At 42.3% G+C, this 17855-nt stretch overlaps 1 protein-coding gene across 2 annotated transcripts in view; it reads left to right on the plus strand.

Annotated features, from left to right (window-relative positions):
* Positions 1-5023: 5023 nt before the first annotated feature.
* Positions 5024-17855, plus strand: part of EVA1C (eva-1 homolog C) — a 36059-nt gene continuing 23227 nt past the window's right edge. The window contains exon 1 of one of the 2 annotated variants that reach the window (XM_048934159.1): positions 5024-5266. In XM_048934159.1, the coding sequence (XP_048790116.1) occupies positions 5140-5266 (127 nt within the window). In that variant the 5' untranslated portion in view covers positions 5024-5139. The remainder of the gene's footprint in view (positions 5267-17855) is intronic. The other variant, XM_048934158.1, reaches the window with a different exon arrangement.

Here is a 17855-nt window from a genome sequence, read left to right on the forward strand (position 1 = left end):
GAAGAAACAGTGACAACACCAGCCAAAAGGCAGTCTCATAAACCCACAATAAGTCACTTTCACAAGTAAACAGGCTGTTTTCCAAGAATGGGGTCCACCCAGTTACTCTGTCCTGATGTCCTTCCCAAACTGAGAGGGAAAGCATATGACATCCTTTAGCCCATCCTTTAAGATCCTTTTTGGAAACCTACCAAGAATGACTCGTGCTTTTAGGGGGCATGATCAACAAAGCCCAGACCTTTTCCTTGGTGCATGTATTCCTCCTCTTGCTTAGATCTTTTTTTGTTGTTTTCAGCAGTAAACTCAGTGGGAAGGGGCATGCCTCTGAATTCATGTCTGTACGAGTACACTGGGTGAACTGCTAGAAAAATTAATCGGTGTACAGGAGAGATGCCAGTAAGACTGGCAGCATGGAGGAGGATGAGGGGCCGTGATCTTTCTGCTGCATGTGGTGAGAAGGTTGAGATGGACTTCAGATGAAATGAGACACGAGTTTATTGGTTTTATAAGCTTTGTGTGTTTCATCTTATTGCTTTTTTTGTGAAGTGGTCAGGATCTCTATGGTGCTGTGATTAGTTAGGTCGAGTGCTGACTCTGCAGGAAGTCTTATGACACAAAACTCATAACTTGTTATCTCTATCTGAGATAACTCAAAAAAAAAAAAGGCAAAACGTATCAAATAATTCCTCTACTTGTAAGCCTGCTGGGTGAAGTACCGTACTCTGTGTTCCTTCAAATTTCTACTGATATCTGTGGGAATGTTTCCTAACTATAGCACACAGTATTGATCCTCTCAAGATCAAATTGCTAAACACTTGAACTTAAAAACTGTGGCACCCTTTGAGAACTCACAACATCCAAAACACACTTGCAGTTGAAATATGCAAGAGAAGCTTCCCTATCACTATTTTCATTCTTGTATCCATAGAAATAGAGGTTGAATAAGGAAAAATGTGATATGTTATTCTAAATAATCACCATATAGTGATTATTGTAAAGCATGTGCTTTGTTTTAACTGGTTGGACACTCATTTCCATAGAAACAGAGGGAGGGTAACAGCCCAGTCGTTTGAACTGTCTTGTAGATTTCATCTGTGTCAAAATGCAAGCATATAAAGCATTTTAAAATGTGTGAAAATCCTGGAGTTTTGTTCTTAGCTTTTTTCTTTTTTAATCTTTTCCCCCAAAATGCTGAAGGGACCATTAGTGAATTTTTTCTTGGACACTTTATTCTGGGAGAAGAAAATAAAAATGAAATATTTTAGTTCCTAAATCGACTGAAGAGTGGAGAGGAAGAAAAAGAAGTAAGGAGTTATGGTATGAAAATAGTTATGTATATGAAAAAGTGTTTCAATGAAGTTGAAGGTAGTTCCAATCCAGCAAGAGCTACAGTTTTGCTACTGTGCTGTATATTTAGTTGTAATATTTTTTTCCTGATGGGAAATTTTAGGCCATCTAACTCAGCTTTAGTCTATGATTCCACATTGCAAGTTTATTTCTTGAGAGCATGAATGTGATTTGAATTTCTGTACACTAGGCCATAACATGATTTTCAAATTGGCAGCTTGGCTGAAGTTCAGATAGAAATGATTAATACAGAGAAAAAAAGAACTCAAATTTTTGCTTTGCCCATACAAAACTTCAATGCAACAACACAGTTCCTGCATTTTTGACACTGTAAAATGATTTCTTTCGTCCTCGAGTTCAAAAGAGAGAAACTTTTTGAAGAAGACATGCTGTCCCGTCTAGATTCTCACTTTACAAGCTTTCATTTTGTCTTTGGTGAAAAATGGATCTCACTCCAGTTGCTCATAAGGAAAGGCCAAGGCTGATAAATTCTGTAATTCTGCATGCTGAACATGTCTGGATTAGTTATATTGTCTTTATATCGTATTCCAACTGCTGAGCTTTGCCAGCTTGTAGAAACTGTTTTAATGGCTATGGCATAGAAACACATTTTGCACATCAAGATAAATAATAATTTCTGCCTCTGTATCTCGGTGTTTCTCGGTGTTGTCTCTAAATTTACTATATAAGCCTTACCCCTAGAAAGGAATGGCAGGGATTGCAACAACAACAAAAATAAAAATTACAGATTAGAGATGACCATTGAATAACAAAGTATTCCCAGAGAGAGAGGGAAAAAGAAAGAGAAGAAAAGAATTGCCAATGCCATTTTACTTAAGACACATCTTCAATTCCTGTTGGCTGCAATATCCATCACTCTCCTCCATAAGAAGACTTCCCCAAAAGAGGCAACTACATACAGGAGCACCTGACTGCCTCTTTTGTTGTTGTTCAGCCCTCACTGCCTCACCTCCTGGGAGGTTACCTACAACGTTTTGAACCTCTCCCAGTTCAGACATTCCACTTGAAAACTGACTTTGCCTTTGGGTCATATCTGAGCAGTGCCAAAAACATACCAGGCTCATTCCTGCATCATGGATGGTCTCTTACTTACAGCACTACTGGGCTAGAAAAGGCAGTGTTGTCTCATTAGGAGGAGAAAGTCTATAGTTCTCATTAAGCAAACAATTCCACAGGATCTTCTGACTCAAAGCCTTGCAAGTATGAGTACAGGATGGTATTTCTCAATGATTTTTGATGTTTTATATATTCTTGTGCACTGGTTCTGCTTGTCACAAACCCTCACCAACTCATACACAGCAAAGTGAATTACTATCACAGACAGTTATGTCTCAGAGATTAGTGAGCAGTTCAGAGAGGAGGAGGTAACTTTTGTTAGAGCTATAGCAGGTAGGGCTATAGCCAGAATATGAGGTGTCTGTATTTCTCTATTGACTGTGAGGGTCTAAAGCCAAAGGTCATCTGACTTCACACACTTGAAGATGCAGTAGGTATGTTGTTATGGTTGATGTGGCAGAGCCAGAGTTAGGGTAGACCAGTCCACCTCAGTCACCTAGACATTTCTGTAGAAAATCTAAGCACAGTTCCCAAGTACTTCCTCTTACTAAGGGATATAAATACACACTACTTTTAATGTTTCCTTGGTATTCATTTCTACCTTCAGTGGAACTGACTTCTGACAGCAGGTGCATGAAGTATCTGATTAAATGACTCGGCGTAACAAGATCAAGAGGAAAAAAAAAAAGAGGGAAGTATACAGGAGAGTCCCATAGTTTTGTACCTAATATAATGGTTACAAGAGATGGGGAAGGTGTTTCAGCTCAGAGGGAAATACAGTCCTCACCTGAAGCAGCTGAAAGGAAGAACTTCATACTTCCTACAGAGCTAGTCCTGTCTTCCCATCTGTTTGCAGTTGCAGCTTCTCTAAAATTATCCCATTTTCTCCTGTTTTTCAGCATCTTTTATCCCATTTTTTTCTGAGTTTAGTAAAACTTGATGGGATGTTCCTGATCTCAGCCAGGTTTATAATTTGCTATTATCTGGCCATCCAAAGGAAGAACGAGCATCCTACTCAAGCTATCCAGTTGTTATTCTGCATGTGAAGAGGGAGAGGCTGAGGAAAGAAAGTGAATTCAGATGTAAACATGGTCAAAGTTCAGCATGACTTCCAGAAAGAGATGCCAAAGTTAGGAAATTGAAATCTGGACGTGATCCAGCTTCAGTTGGACCAGGAGGAGAGAAATGGTTTTAACAGAATCTGTTTGGTGTAATCATTTCTTACTTACTCACTTACTTGTGCCATTTCTGGAGGAAGCAGATGAGTAAACAGGCTGCCCAGAGAGGTGATGGATGCTCTGTCCCTGGAGATAATCAAGGTCAGGCTGGGCAATGCTCTGATCTAGCTGTAGGTGTCTCTGATCATTGTGGGGGAGTTGGACTAGATGGCTTTTAAAGATCCTTTGTAACTCAGAAGATTACATGGTGATTCTACGAAGAGCATAAACACACATACCTAACATAACATAGGCTGTCAGCATGTAGATATCCTTGCCTACCTGCTTTACACCCAAGTAAAGCCCTGGGGTAGGGGATGCTTCCATGCCCATTTCCAGTGCTGCCTCTAGGTTCTCTTGCCCCTTTTGCCCCTCATGTGTTAAAAGCAGCTGCAAATCACATGCGAAGCTGGCTTAGCAGGTAATTTGTAAAGGGAATTTGTTTTAACTTCCCACTGGTTTACTTTCCAGTCTTACAAAATAGATCTCAAGGAACAACTTGAACCCTCTCAAAACAACTTCAAAATGTTTTCTCACCTTGCAGTGAAAGCCTTAAGCAATGCTACACACTTCAAACTCAGCTGTGCTGGACTACACGGCTCTTTAAGCTAAGGGCTGGGGTAAGGGACTGTCAGACAGCAACATGAGGGGAAGAAATGGAGAAAGAGATGTGGTGCTCTTGAGAGATAATGATTTAGCGGAGGGTTGCTAGAGTTAGGGTAGTATGGTTAGGTTGTGGTTAGACTTAATGATCTTTAAGGTCTTTTCCAACCAGAGCAATTCTATGATTCTATGATTGTATATTCTTTTGCTTCTTAACGCAGCCCTTCGCTCACTGAAATCCCTCATCCTGGGAGCTTTGTCCTGCTAGCTGGGTTTCCCCCACACCTGCCAGCAGCCCTAGGGGGCTGAAGCTGGTCGGGCATGCAGGCCAAGACAGTGTGAGGAGGGGAAGTAGGAAGGAAGGGAATTTAGGAAGTTTGTGCCGTGGGAAGAGAGAGTGATGGGGAGCACCTTGCGTCTGTCCTGTGGGGGAAAAATAAAGGGATGGGGGGGGGAAGTATAGGGAACATAGAGAACGCAGCGGGGTAATGCTGTCACATGAGCCAGGGTGTGTGAGCAAGCCTGAGGCGGCCCTCCGACCACTGCCAAGCAAAAATGACGGGAGGGAAATAAGTTGAAAGCAAAGCGGTAAGCGCGGGGTGCGAAGGCGGAACGCTGCCATTTAGCCAAGAGGGAGGCGCCGGGCCCGAGAACTGCCCGGAGAGGGGTGGAGAGAGCCGGGGGAGGGCGGGCGAGGTGCACCGGGACTGAGTCAGCCCGGCCCGCACGATGCGCGCCGAGGGCAGTGCCAGGCGCGGCGCCGCCGAGGAGCTTCTTCCCTCCCCCGCGGCGGCGACCCGCGGCCGGGACCCCCTCTCGCGGCGGGGGGGCGGCCGCGCGGCGGCCTCGGCACCGGGCAGGGCTGCTCCGCCCCCCCGCTGCCCTCTCCCGCACCATGAGGAGAGGGGACGCGGGGCAGCACCCACGCCGGCGGCAGGTAGAGCGCGGGCGGCTGCTGCCCCTCCTCTCCTGCGCCATCCTCGCGTGCTGTGTCGAGGTGGCGGCGCTCCGGGACTTCTCAGGTACGAGGCGGTACGGAGCGTGCGGAGGGAGGGAAGCGCGTCCGGGGGAGCGCAGAGCGTGATTCAGATGTGGTGCGGATGAAGGACGAGAGGGTTAAGAGGAGCCCGAGGGGTCGGGCGGGAGGGCTTCGCCTGTTGGCCGCCGTCGGTTTCCAGCACCGCGCTCTGGGAAAGCCGCGTGCGGATCGTCCGGGACCCGATTCCGAGTGCGTGGAAGTCCCTGGAAAGGTTCCCACTTTCTCCCGTAGGCTTGGAGTCGCGCCCTGCGGGCAAAGCAGCTCCCTCTGGGAGAGAGCCCTTGGGGGTGCCGGCTGGAGTGGCCCTGAAGGGAGTAGGGTCCTCGATCACCGTGTCAAATGAGGTGCCAGTGCCAACTGGGAGGGTGTCCTCAGTCCAGCAGAGAGAGAAAACAATCTCTGTTCTGTTTGGGACTGCAGCACCCCTGTGCTCTCCTTGTATTCCAGGACATCTCACTGCTGTTGTGAAGTTATTTTTACAGGAACAGTCCCTTTCCTCTCTGTGTTTCGCAGTAAGCACAGCCTATTCCTGGCAGCTGCGAGCTTAAGGAACTGCCCCTAAGGCAAAAGGCAGAGCTTACCCTTAATGAATACCCTTCCCAAAGCCAGTCAACTGCACTGGAACTAAGTTAGTATATGATTAATAACACAAATGTGGCATTACACAGATTAATATAGCTCATATTAATGCGGTTCAAAAGGCCAGTGGTGGTTCTGCAGAAACCAGATGCGTTCTCTCAGCAGCAGGAACAGTGATTTTGTTGTTGTGTCAAACTCCTTAAACCTGAACGTTTCTAAGGAAGCAACCACCAAATGTTTAAAAAAAAAAAAAGAGAGAGAGAGAGAAACAAAACAGAACTCTATGCTAGGATTAACTACATTTCTCCTTTTAGATTCCTTCACAAATAAAAGGCTTTTCCATATTGTAGGTTCTTGCTGGTTGTTTGGTTTGCTTGCTTGGCTGCTGGGCTTTAGATGTTAGCTTTGGAGTTGCATGTAGTTCTTCACAAGGGAACAGAAGTTCAGATTTTCCCTTCCAAATAGCCACTGAGTTATAAAATATCCCTCAAGTTTATCTAGGAAAGTTCCCCTTACAAAAGTCCATTCACATTTAAAATGAAGTTATTCAGATAAGGTTATCCAAGATCCATTTCAGAAGTACAGCTGTATTCAGTATTTCATTGTGCACTTTCTAAATAAGTAGAAGGACCAAAGATAATTCTCCAACTCGACCCAGAATTCAGCATTAAAAATGTCATGTGGACAATTCAGTAAATAAATAAAATGTAGAAAAGATTAGATTCCAAAGTTCTTGCCAATCCAGACTGGGGGCGTTTCCAGGCCTGAAAAAATTCCAGACGCATTTTCTTTTTACTTTTAATAGAGACACAATCCAGAAAATACAGAAATGTTACTGGATCTATTTAAAATAAGGGCATCTGGAACACACTGGGAAGATTTTAGCTACTTCAAAGGTAGGGAAATGCATGACAGGTGCTGCAGGCCAGGAGCTGTCAGATGTAAGACAACACCTTGTAATGCCATCCTGAGCCTGTTTCAGACCTGTTACACGGTTAGAACAAGCTCTGTAACACCAGCTTTAAACTGAGCTTCCAGAACTGCTAGATTTCGTTATTTGCTCTTTCCCTCAGTAGGATCAGCTTGATTTTCACAAGCTCTGCTAGATACACATGGAAACAAATCTGTTCTGTTTAAAGGAACAGCGCCCTGCAGCTGCCAAGATGCTGGCTGCTCCTTGGGGATTATCTCGGAGGTGACAGGAAGGGAGCTGAGTATCCTTGCTTTGCAGGCATCCTGCACTTTCACCAATCTCGAAGCCCAGCTCTCTCCTTTACCCCTCTGAAGGAAAAGCTTCCAGGTGACAGGTTGCACTCACTGAGTTCAGGACCATGAATGCATTCTGCATGTTTTGATCTCAAATTGGAAATTTAGGAGTGCACTGAGAATGGGAGGGAAAGTTGCTTAAACTTTTCTTCACAGATTTCAGGCTTTTCTACTCAGATCATCAGGTGCATACTTTCTTGGGTCATTGCCTTTTTCCGCTCTGTGTGTTTCCAGCATCAGATCTCTACCTCAGCAGCCCAAACTCTGTTTCTTTCTTCGTTTTCTCTTTCCCTCTCTTTTTCTCCTCATTCTCTCTCTCTCTGACAGCTTTCTCTAATCCCCAGCCTGCTGTCAGATTGCACCAACTTTACATGTAACCTCTTTTGCTCTCCTTCTGTATGCATTACTTTGTGCTAGCAATTCTAACTTGTCCCAGTCCAGTTGTTAATCACAAGACCTACCTGCTGCTTGTAACAACATAAAGATGACCCTCTTTGGATTTGTCTGATGGTTTGGAAAGCAGGAGGGTAAAAGCAGACAGGAATATATGTAGATAGTGAAAGTTTGTGGTTGGTTGTTTGGTTTTTTTTTTTGTTTTTTTTTTTAATGTTTGACTTGTATTTATTTCCCCATTTAGTAAACAGTGGCCATTTTTTATGGATCACTTCACAGAACAGAAGCAGTGAAACTTTCACAGTGTTTGTCCCTCCCTTTTCATAAGACACAGAGTCACAGTGCTGACTGTGAGTAGAATCCCTTCATTTGGCTATTGCAACTCGGTTGTCATCGTGATCTTGTTATTGCACTTGCTCTCCTAGAATATATAGATGCAGATTCTTGTTCTTGCGTTTCTTAGCCTAGCTTTTAACTATGGAAGTGTTTTGTTTTGTTTGCTTGGAGACATTTTTTCACTGTGCACTAATGGTTTATGAATCGGTATGTGAATTGGTATTTTCTGGACAGAAGAATATTCTGAAACAAGAATCTGGCAGCAGAGTTCTAAATCAACTGTGTATGAAGGACTCAGTAAGCAAAATTAGCTGCTCCTTAGTAACAGGAGATATCTGAGGTAAAGTCATGTTGATAAGCAGGATAGTTAAAGATCCATGTAGTCTATTCTTCTCTAGCAGTTTGGCAGCAACAAAGAACATACTTATTGTTTGTATTGGTTATTGAAATTAGAGGTTAGTCCTCAAGTCTGCAGTCTTCTGGAATGATTCCTTTCTTAAAGTGAAATCCGAACATGTAAGCCAAAGTTTGAATATGAAAGCTGAAGGTTAGGGGAGGGAGGGGAAAGAGTGAGAGAATCCACAGTTTTTTTCCTTAGATCTTTGTGCATATTGGTTTGAGGTAGAGAATTTTCTTCCTATTATCTGCTTTTCCAAAGACATCCAAACTCTTTTTTTCACCAAAATTTTTAATCGTGTCCACAGTTTTGTTCCTACTTGGCAAAGCTCTGTCCTCATGTTGTTTTTCTCAGTGCCCACTTGCAACTTTCACATTTCAGGCTGGACTTCAGTCCAGGAGACTGAAGACTGCTGTGAATTTTTCTAAATCTTAGGAAGCTAAAAGCCCTACTGGTCTGGGCTCCCAGGAGACCGTCAGCAGTGAAAAGGGACATCTTTTCAACAGATGATGGCTACATGACAGCTATTTCCTCACCACTCCTCTATGCTCCTGGACTGGTTCTCAAAGCAGGCTAAATAAAGAGCTCGCAAGACCAGCTAGCTTGCATACTGCATTTAATATACATCTCATCCTGGTTCTGTTGAAAGCCCGACTGCCTGCTACCAGTGATATTGTGGTAGTAGACATCCCTAGGCTGGTGCAGTGGAGATGGTGGCAGTTGTTGAGAAGAGCATACCTTCTGAACAGCAGGAGTCACTGCTTCCTTGTCTCAACCCCCTGCTCTCTAGGTTAGCTATGGAAAAAGCACTGGGCTCTTCCCTTGGCTCTCTGCCCTAGCTCTGATTCTTCTCCCACCTTTTCCTGCTCTGTGGCAAAAATGAACTCTTCTAAGGACAAACTCCTCACCAGCAGCACTTAGGAAAGCCTACAAGAAGATATGAAAAAGGAGAATGAGTATTTTACTTCTTATTTTTTTCTCCTCTTCCTCCTCCACAAGCTACATTGAGCGTAGGCCTTCTGCTTGAACTGGCTTCCTTTGCTCAATTCATCACTCAGTTGTCCTCTCTTTACCTTAGTCCCAGCCAGGTTTTCTGGGCAGCTTTCAAGAAATGTGTCTGTAACCGAAGATCAGAAATGAAGTAACTGTGTGATTGCATAACTGGGCTGAAGAAAGACTCTGTGGATGTGAACAGAGAAAGTGGCCTGCTTTGTAGGTAGAACCTTTTAACCTTTGTGCACTGGTGTCAACTTTTCTTTTGTCTTCCAGAAAGTTCAGACAGAACTAGGCATTACTTTAACTCCATAGACTCAGTCTTCTGGCCTAATAATAGAGAACAAATGGATCTAATGAAAAAGCAAACCAGTTCACCCAAGAAATATAATCTCATCTTGTGGCTTTTCTGCATTAAAAGTTTCCATTAAGTTCTGTGGCATTTACTGATTCCCAGATTCCCCCAGGCAAAAGGAAAGCAAACAAATACTTTGAGCAAATGCTTTGTTTGTAATAATGTGGCAGGATCAATCAAGACCAACCACAATGATGCAGAGAGGGTTTTTTTTCTTGGCTTTACATTCGTCAGATAAAATCCTGTATAAATTTTCTGGAGTCAGTTCTGTTGATTCATTGTGGCAAGTGGAGCTTGTACTTCCACCAACATACATAATGAGGTGCTAAAAGGAGTGATGTCAGCGATGCATCTTCTTGATACTGGCTTGTAAATGTCAAATGCAAGTTTTGGTTGCTTTGTTTAAAGAGGAACATTTCATTTTAGAAACGTTTCATTTCAGTAATATGGGAGTTAAACCTCAAAATCTGGTTTAAAGTTTCTTAAAGTAGGGTGGGTTTGGATTTGGAAATTATTCTGTGAAACAGGGGTGTGTGTTAGAAGTGAGAACCAAGATTTTGCTTCAGGCTGATCTCTGCAGTTCCAGTTGCTTTCCTGAGGGAATGGGACTTGAGAAATCCAATTTTATACGTGGATTTTGCCTAGTACTTTTTTTGTTGTTAAATCCACTGATTTTAATAAACTTTGTTGAGGCTTTGGCTCAATTAAATTCCTACTTATTTTGGTAGCTTAAGCAGCCAGGCTCCACTAGCTTCCCCAAGGGAGGATGTTGCTCCAACAGTTCTCTGTGAGTGAGTTAAAGCTTAGTTTGTTGGTCTCCACATCCCCACCATCACTCCCAACCAACACTGGGAAATTCAGATATGAGATACAAACCTCTAAGAAACATGACTTGCTAAGCACCTCTGTGTGGAGATCGATGTCTTTGAGTCTGTCTTTCAGATTACACAGCATTGGGGCAGGAACATTCTTTATTCATATCTATGCAGTTAGGTTGGTACCTATCATATTATTTTTATTTAAAACAAATAGCAGAACTTAGCTCCTCCTGTCTTCCCATTCTGTATATTACAGATATCCTTTTCAATTAGACAGAACTTCTGGACAGTCTGAGCTTTATTAGGGAAAATGATTACAAACCTATTCCAAATAAATACCCTTATTCTGATGGGAAGTGTCTCCAGACAGAGAAGGCACTGTCTGACCAGTCACCAGTTATCAGAAGCCTGTCAACTTCCAACTGTAATCTACAATTAAAATTAAAATATTTTGGTATGTAACCAAACACAGAGAAAATAGTGTCCTAAAGAGGCTGAAGAGCACAAGAAGGTGTGGTTGTGCCCTATTTGTTCAGCATTGGTGAGTCATTTCATCTGAATTTCTATGCATTTTAAGAGTTTGTTTCAAAGGTCTATTGTGTGGTTGCTGGCAACAAATTAAATACCAGCACTGTTTGGGTCTTAATTTAGAATTAATTTAAAAACATCACTCATAATGTAAGACTTGACTAAGTCTGTGGTGGTCACTGGAAGGATTGCCAACAATTTCACTAGGCTTTGGGGTCTCAATGCTCAAATATCTGTTTATTTTTCCTCACTGTATTTATTCTTGAATGGGAAGACAAGCATTCATTATTTCAGAGTCATTTTACAGTTTTGGACTTTTCATTTCTTCAGATAAAACTGAGCTGGGGAAGAAGAAATGTAAAGAAAGTCATCGAGCTATGAGAATAGTGGGTTGTGGGGTTTTGCTTTTCTGGTTTGAACTGCTCAACTATAAGCTTTCCTAACACTTCAGATAAGAGCTGTCAGGGGGTGGATTTAGTGATTCAATAAGGAAATTCCCTTGTCTTTAATTTATCTTATTCCTTGTGATCTGATTTTTTGAGTGTCAAAAATAGAGGAGTGTACATGAGATTCAATGTTTAACTCAAGGTTCTCTTTGCAAAATGAAACCTGTATTTTGCTTTCTGAGGGGTTGGTAATGAATAGAGCTCCCACCCACTCACCCCTTCTCAAGATTACTTGGAAATTCAAGCTCATAAATCCAAGTTTTCAAGTAAATATTTCCTCTAGACTTTGAGGTCCTCCTACTTGCAGTCTTTGGGAAGGTGGTACCTTTGCTGTCTCTGGGGCACAGTGATTCATTCATTCTGTCTCCAAGATGAAATTGCCACCTGCTGAGCCTTTCTCTTGTTACTTCTTGTTAATAGCACTAGAGGAAGCTACTCTGTCTCCTGTCAGAAGAAGTTTGTTTTGGTAAGGGCAGAAAGGAACTTTGCAGCCTCTCTTACAAATATTTTATCTCCTCTCAGCATCGTAAGTCACAGGACAAATATTTGTCTCTTTGGCTTTATGGAATAGCTGAGAGAGGTATGACTGACTACAGCACAGAGTTTAACAGCCCCAAATCACCAGGCTTTTGTAGCACACTGTTTACTAAGGAACTGCTGGATGCTTTTACCCAAGTCTACCAAGTGTTGTATGCTATTCTTCCTAATGATTTGCAGTAGAGCCATTGGGGTATGTATGTACACTGGGAGAGAGAGAGGGAAGGAGAGAAAGAAGGAAAGAAAATGTGAGAAAAGAAGGGTGTAGAGATTTCTAATTTCCTTAGAGAGCCATTGGCATAGAATGAAAATAAGCATCACTCCAAGATGACAGTGCAAGGGAACATGAAACCATCAGTCTGAATGAAACAGAATAGCTGTGGGAGGGCATGACAGAGAGAGTAGTCTTCTGGCCTGTTAGTGCAAGATTCATGGGTTTCCCCACTCTGCAAACATTTCATGCATAGCTGCAAGCCTGTGTTGGGCAGCCTGGGTACAAGGAGTTTATGTATGTGGTACCTGTAGAAACAAGCACATTTGGCATAACCAAAAAGTTACAGGTGGTCGATTCTTCCTTTGTGATACTTTGTTGTTGTTTGTTTGTTTTCTTAAAAAAAAAAAAAAAAAAGCTCATGGTTTGTACTGTGTGTGTGTGCTTTTATTCACTGAATGAACCTTGCTCGCATATTTGGGTTTGAATGAGTTCTTAGGATGAATTATCTCACTACCTGAGTCCCTTCTCTAGCTCAGGTGGAATTAGGCCATTGCTTAATTTGATCCTCAGATTTAGCAGACAGGAGGGAGTTATGATCAATAAGATGATTATGTCCATAGGTTCTGATAATGAGGGAAAAATCACACAAAACAATTTCCTTCAAAAGTACACGAGCTGCTAAAGCAGTTCACAGAAAACCTGAATTCTTCATCACTAATGCCTGCTTTGATTGCCATACTTTTCCAAAAGCATTCTCATTTTTAACTGAAGTATTTTCTTACTGAAGGCTTAATCCTCAATCTGTCATGAAGTCCAATGAAAACAGGTTGCCCCATTAGCAGCAGGATGATTAGCTCTCCAGTATGTGTGTGCTATGTCTTCAGCAGCCAGTTTACTTTTAGCATGAGTAAGGGATTGAATTGAAAGTGAGAGCTCTTATTTTGCTCTGTCAACTCGGGGCAATTTCAGTTTTCATGAAACTTGTAACAGCTTTATTTCTTTGATCCCTCTGTCCCATCCCATGCTTGAAACTGGCCACTGAGCTCAGATGGTGCTGAGGAAGGGAATGGCAGAGGGACAGAGCACAGTCGCATACATTTTATCTCTTTTGACAGTGGTTAAACTGAAAACTCTCAGGATCTGATTCTAAGAAATGTGACAACTTTGGAATCTCTGAAAACAGACTTGACGTTTTGAAATGGGATTTTTTTTTTTAATAGTTACCAGCTCATCACAGGCATGAGATTTAACGCCAGTTTTTCTAAGTGAGCGTCTACCCCTCCATCAAAAAGGTTTCAATAAGATCAAGTATAAAATTATGGGTAAAATGTTTTCCTAGTGTGATGGCTAGAAGATGGCTTCTTCAAGTGCAAGCAAAAGGATGAAGTTGTTAGGACAGTAGTCCCTGGCAGGCTGTATGGACGTTGAGAGAAATAGTGGGAAAATCTTCACTGAAAGAATGAGCAAGTGAGAGAAATTGAGTCAAATTAGTGTCTATACAAGGCACATTAATCAAATATGGATTTTTATGTGTGAATTAAACTGTTATGCTCATTTTGGAATGGTAAGTAGAATAATCAGTGCTTCTGCCCAAGGATATTTCTTCCAGGTGAAATATTGTAAGACCACATCTTTCTAGAAAGACAGGCAGTATGCTTACAAGGCATTTGGTGGATGAAAAAGAATACAGTGGTAGGGCAAGTAGCTCTGAGCAACAACGACTCCATAGACAAACAGAGAATGTGGCAGAAGGGAGGGAGAGGAAACTTGGGGGTTTGTTTTTGTTCAATACTTCTTTCACAAGTGATGGAGAATATAGTGCTGGACAAGTACTGCAGCTAGTTCATAAATACCAATAAATGTCAGATTGATGCCTCTGATTGTGTTTGTAGTAGAGTTTATCAATGATTCTGTTATCACTGCATGACATCTCTTCCTTGAAACTCGTCAGTCTTGCTTGTGTATTTTTAATACCTGTTGGCATAATTCTTCTGAAAGCTGCGGGAGACTATTTAGATGTACTGAAATGATTAACTTTTTTTGTGTATCCCACAACAATGCAAGTGCTATTTTGATCTATTTTGATCTAAAATGGATTTGTGTATCTTTACAACATGCTTGCAAATTGCTGTGCTAATTAGGCTAGATAGGACTATGCACAGTAACCAATATTCCTTAATCTGTATATTCTGACTCTGACAATCCTTGTAGGCTGTGTACTACTCAGCTTCAGGCTGTAAAAATATTACAGAGCTGCTGTCTTGCCAAAAAGACATTGCGTCAGTCAACGCTGAGATTGCATTTAATATGTGCTAGGCAGTAGACTCGCAGCTCAGATTGCTGTTCTCCTTGATGTTTCATGTGGTGAGATGCACGCCAGACAGAATATACACATTTCTATAGCCTAATGCTGACAGCTGAAAAAGGGCCTTAAGGCATTGTGCCAGTGACCCCCACCATGAGGAATGAATACAGTGTATCTGAGTATCCTGCATTGTCTTTTGCCACACACTGGAGGTGGAAAACCTCTCTTAGCTGCCCACTTCCAGGCTTTTTGATAGTTCTATTATTTTTTTTTTTTTTAAACTACAATATTGTAAGAGGTGTTTTACACAAAGAGGTGTCTATTTACAATGTGAACTCTCTCAAGCTAGTTATTTTAGTCTGCCTCTGTCGTTACTGTCCTCCTTTGCAACAAGAAGTGATCCATAAGGCTTAAATCTTTGTTTAGCTGCTTGGTCTCAGTGTTTTGTGCGTTTTTCTGGTGCTACATTTTTTTAGTTGGAGTTCTTTGTCAACACAGTTGATGCTGTGACTAATTTGGCTAATTCTGGAAGAAAGGATTACGCTTGGGTTTTGCATTGGTATTTTGTAAGAAGTTACAATGAATGAGCAGTCTGGGTTATGCAGACAGTTGAGTGGGATGGTACCTTCTGGCCTTCAAATCAATGGGATGTATGATTCAGGCCTAACTTCTGAGCCAGTCTGTAATGTCTTCGAGATGATTTTGCATGCAGAGCACTCCATACAATGCTCATGAATGTGCCTTGGATAAATGGGAAAGCGACTAGTGGGGCTTTCACACAGGGGCATACAGATGCTATTAGGACACTGTAGTATTGCCAAGTTTCTCTGATTTAGCCAGACCTCACTACAATTGACATTTTCTCGGAAGTCTCATATCGTTTTAAAGAAGTCATGTTTATTATTTTGGGGGGGGGAAAAAAAATAATGAAATGAGAACAAAACCAACCAGCCAACCAAACAAAAAGGTTTTCTCAGAATCTACAAGTAACAGACTTTGATTAATTAAAACAAAATGGGGGATTCTGAGCAACAAATTGTGCCCCCAAGTGTCTGCAGCCTAGACAATGTGCTGGGCCAGTGCCTGAAAGTGACACAGTCCTGTAGTCTGGTTTGTATGGTGACACAACCCTGCTGCCTATTTTGGATGACCTGATTTAATTGCGCCAGCAGAGGGAAATGCAGAAAAGGAAGCGTGCTTCAGAAAGAGTGACAGACCCATTCAACTGTTACAATGCCCTCTCTCCTGATAATCAGAGCTGCTATTAATTGTAGAGATAAGAACATATTTTTTGCCTAACCTTACATTGTCATTCAGCTAAATGTGTTGCCTTGAGGGCAGTGCATTTCTGTCCAATTTCTGGTAAACAATATAGGGATACTCATGGTCTGGAGAAGATGAGTCACAGAATCATGAAGGTTGGCAAAGACCTCTCAGATCCCCCAGTCCAACCACCAGCCCACCCCCCCACGCGCACTGCCATCCTCACCACACCCACTGCCCACGTCCCTCAGTGCCACATCCACACGGCTCCTGAACACCTGCAGGGACGGTGACTGCACCACCTCCCTAGGCAGCCTGTGCCACTGCAGCACTGCTCTTGCTGAAAAGAATTCTGTATAGGCAGCAGCCTCCAAGAAAGCACTGTGCCTTGTCCAGTCCAGTCTTCTAGGTGGGCACAGGATAGGCAGAGCCCTGGGACAGGCAGGAGTGCCAGCATCAGGAGTGGAAAGAAGCTTGAGACTTGCAGGTAAGAAGCAGGAGGAAATTGTGACCAGAGTCAAAGCCCTGCCTAGCGTGGGCTGCCCAGTCTACACCACTCTTGTAAAAGGGCTAACCTCTTGACCTGTGCCTACGTAGTTTGTGTGTATAGTAATTATAAAAAAAAAAAGTGATTTACATGGTCAGCCATGTGAGACAAGTGGTTCGGATAGTACTACGTCACCACTTCTCTTATCAGAGGTTAGCAGCCAATTTCCATTGCTATATTTATCCTTTATTGTGTGCAAATAGTATCCTTCATTGTGCGAGTGTCACTTTAAATGCCACTTGGAAGGCCAGAGAGCATGATGTCTTATTTTCACCAGTCCAACTAACACTAATTTTAAAAGTGAGCCATGTTGCTTATTCAGAACAAGAGCACGTTCTTTACAAACATTTTTTTAGAGAATTGAATAGTTGCAGTCGTTGGATAAAGGTGCTTAGATACTGGATTAGGAATTTGAAAGATCAAAGTAGCAGTTAAGATGCCAGGGAACTCATCCAAATCACAACATAGCTGATATTCTTTAGGGAATACTGGGCTGTTTTGTATACGGTACTCTTGGTTCCCCGTAACTTAAAACCTGAAGAATCGAAATGATTACAAATATCAGGCGAAATCTTTCAAGGTGTTGAGTGCCCACTACTCACATTGGGCTGAATACTCTTTTACACTGTGGCCCTTTATGCTACAAAGGCAATGCGAAAGGCCCTCGGCGGCAGCAAATGCCACAGGAGGCCCCTTTGCGGTATCAGACCGTAGCGAAGTAGGCTGGGTGCAGCCGGGCATTGGGCCCATTTTCTTGGCGGTACTCAGCACCTCTCAGGAGCAGGCTGACACAGGAGTGGTTCTGGCAGGAAAGCTCAACTATTTGTGATCTCAATTACACTGGAAAATGTAGGGGATGGGTTCTGCTTTCTTTTTTTCTTCTTCTTTTTTTTTTTTAACCTGTGTGAAGCCACACGGCTGGTCTCCATGAGATCTAGGCTGCAAATACAGGTCATGAAATGTTCTCCATCCTGATGGCAATGCCAGCACTCTGAGGCCAGTGAGGTGCAGAGCTCACCTACGTCTCTGCTGCAGTGGCAGATGCATCCAATGACTCCAATCTTCTCTAGAGCTATGGAGGGGACATGGCAAAGGCAGTAGTGGAGCAGACTTCGTTCTTTGAACTTAACAACTGATAGGAGAGCTGAAATTTCATCCAGCTTCAGCAGGTGGTAAAAACACCAGAGGATTGGAATATCTTTTTCTCATCATTTTGTCGTTTACTTGGAATACTTGGATTTCTGTTTCAAAGCATCTTTCTCTCTTTCTCTTTCTCTCTTTCTCTTTCTCTCTCTCTCTTTCTCTCTCTCTCGTTTTCTCTTTTGAGGGCTTAAAAAGGCATCAAATATGAAAATTAAATAGCATGAGCAAACTCTTATTTCTTTCCTTCCAGGAAACTGATTTTGTATTTTTTAGCATTCAAAATGATTGTGGTTCTCTTTCTGATTCAGCCACACACACACACACACACACACACACACACACACACACACACACAAAAAAAAAAAAAAAAAAAAAAAAAAAAAAAAAAAAAAATATACACAGTTTTTCTCCATTGTACTTAATAGTAATAATATTGTTATCATCACAGTGGG

Source organism: Lagopus muta, chromosome 1 (assembly GCF_023343835.1).
Source record: "Lagopus muta isolate bLagMut1 chromosome 1, bLagMut1 primary, whole genome shotgun sequence".
NCBI lineage: Eukaryota > Metazoa > Chordata > Aves > Galliformes > Phasianidae > Lagopus > Lagopus muta.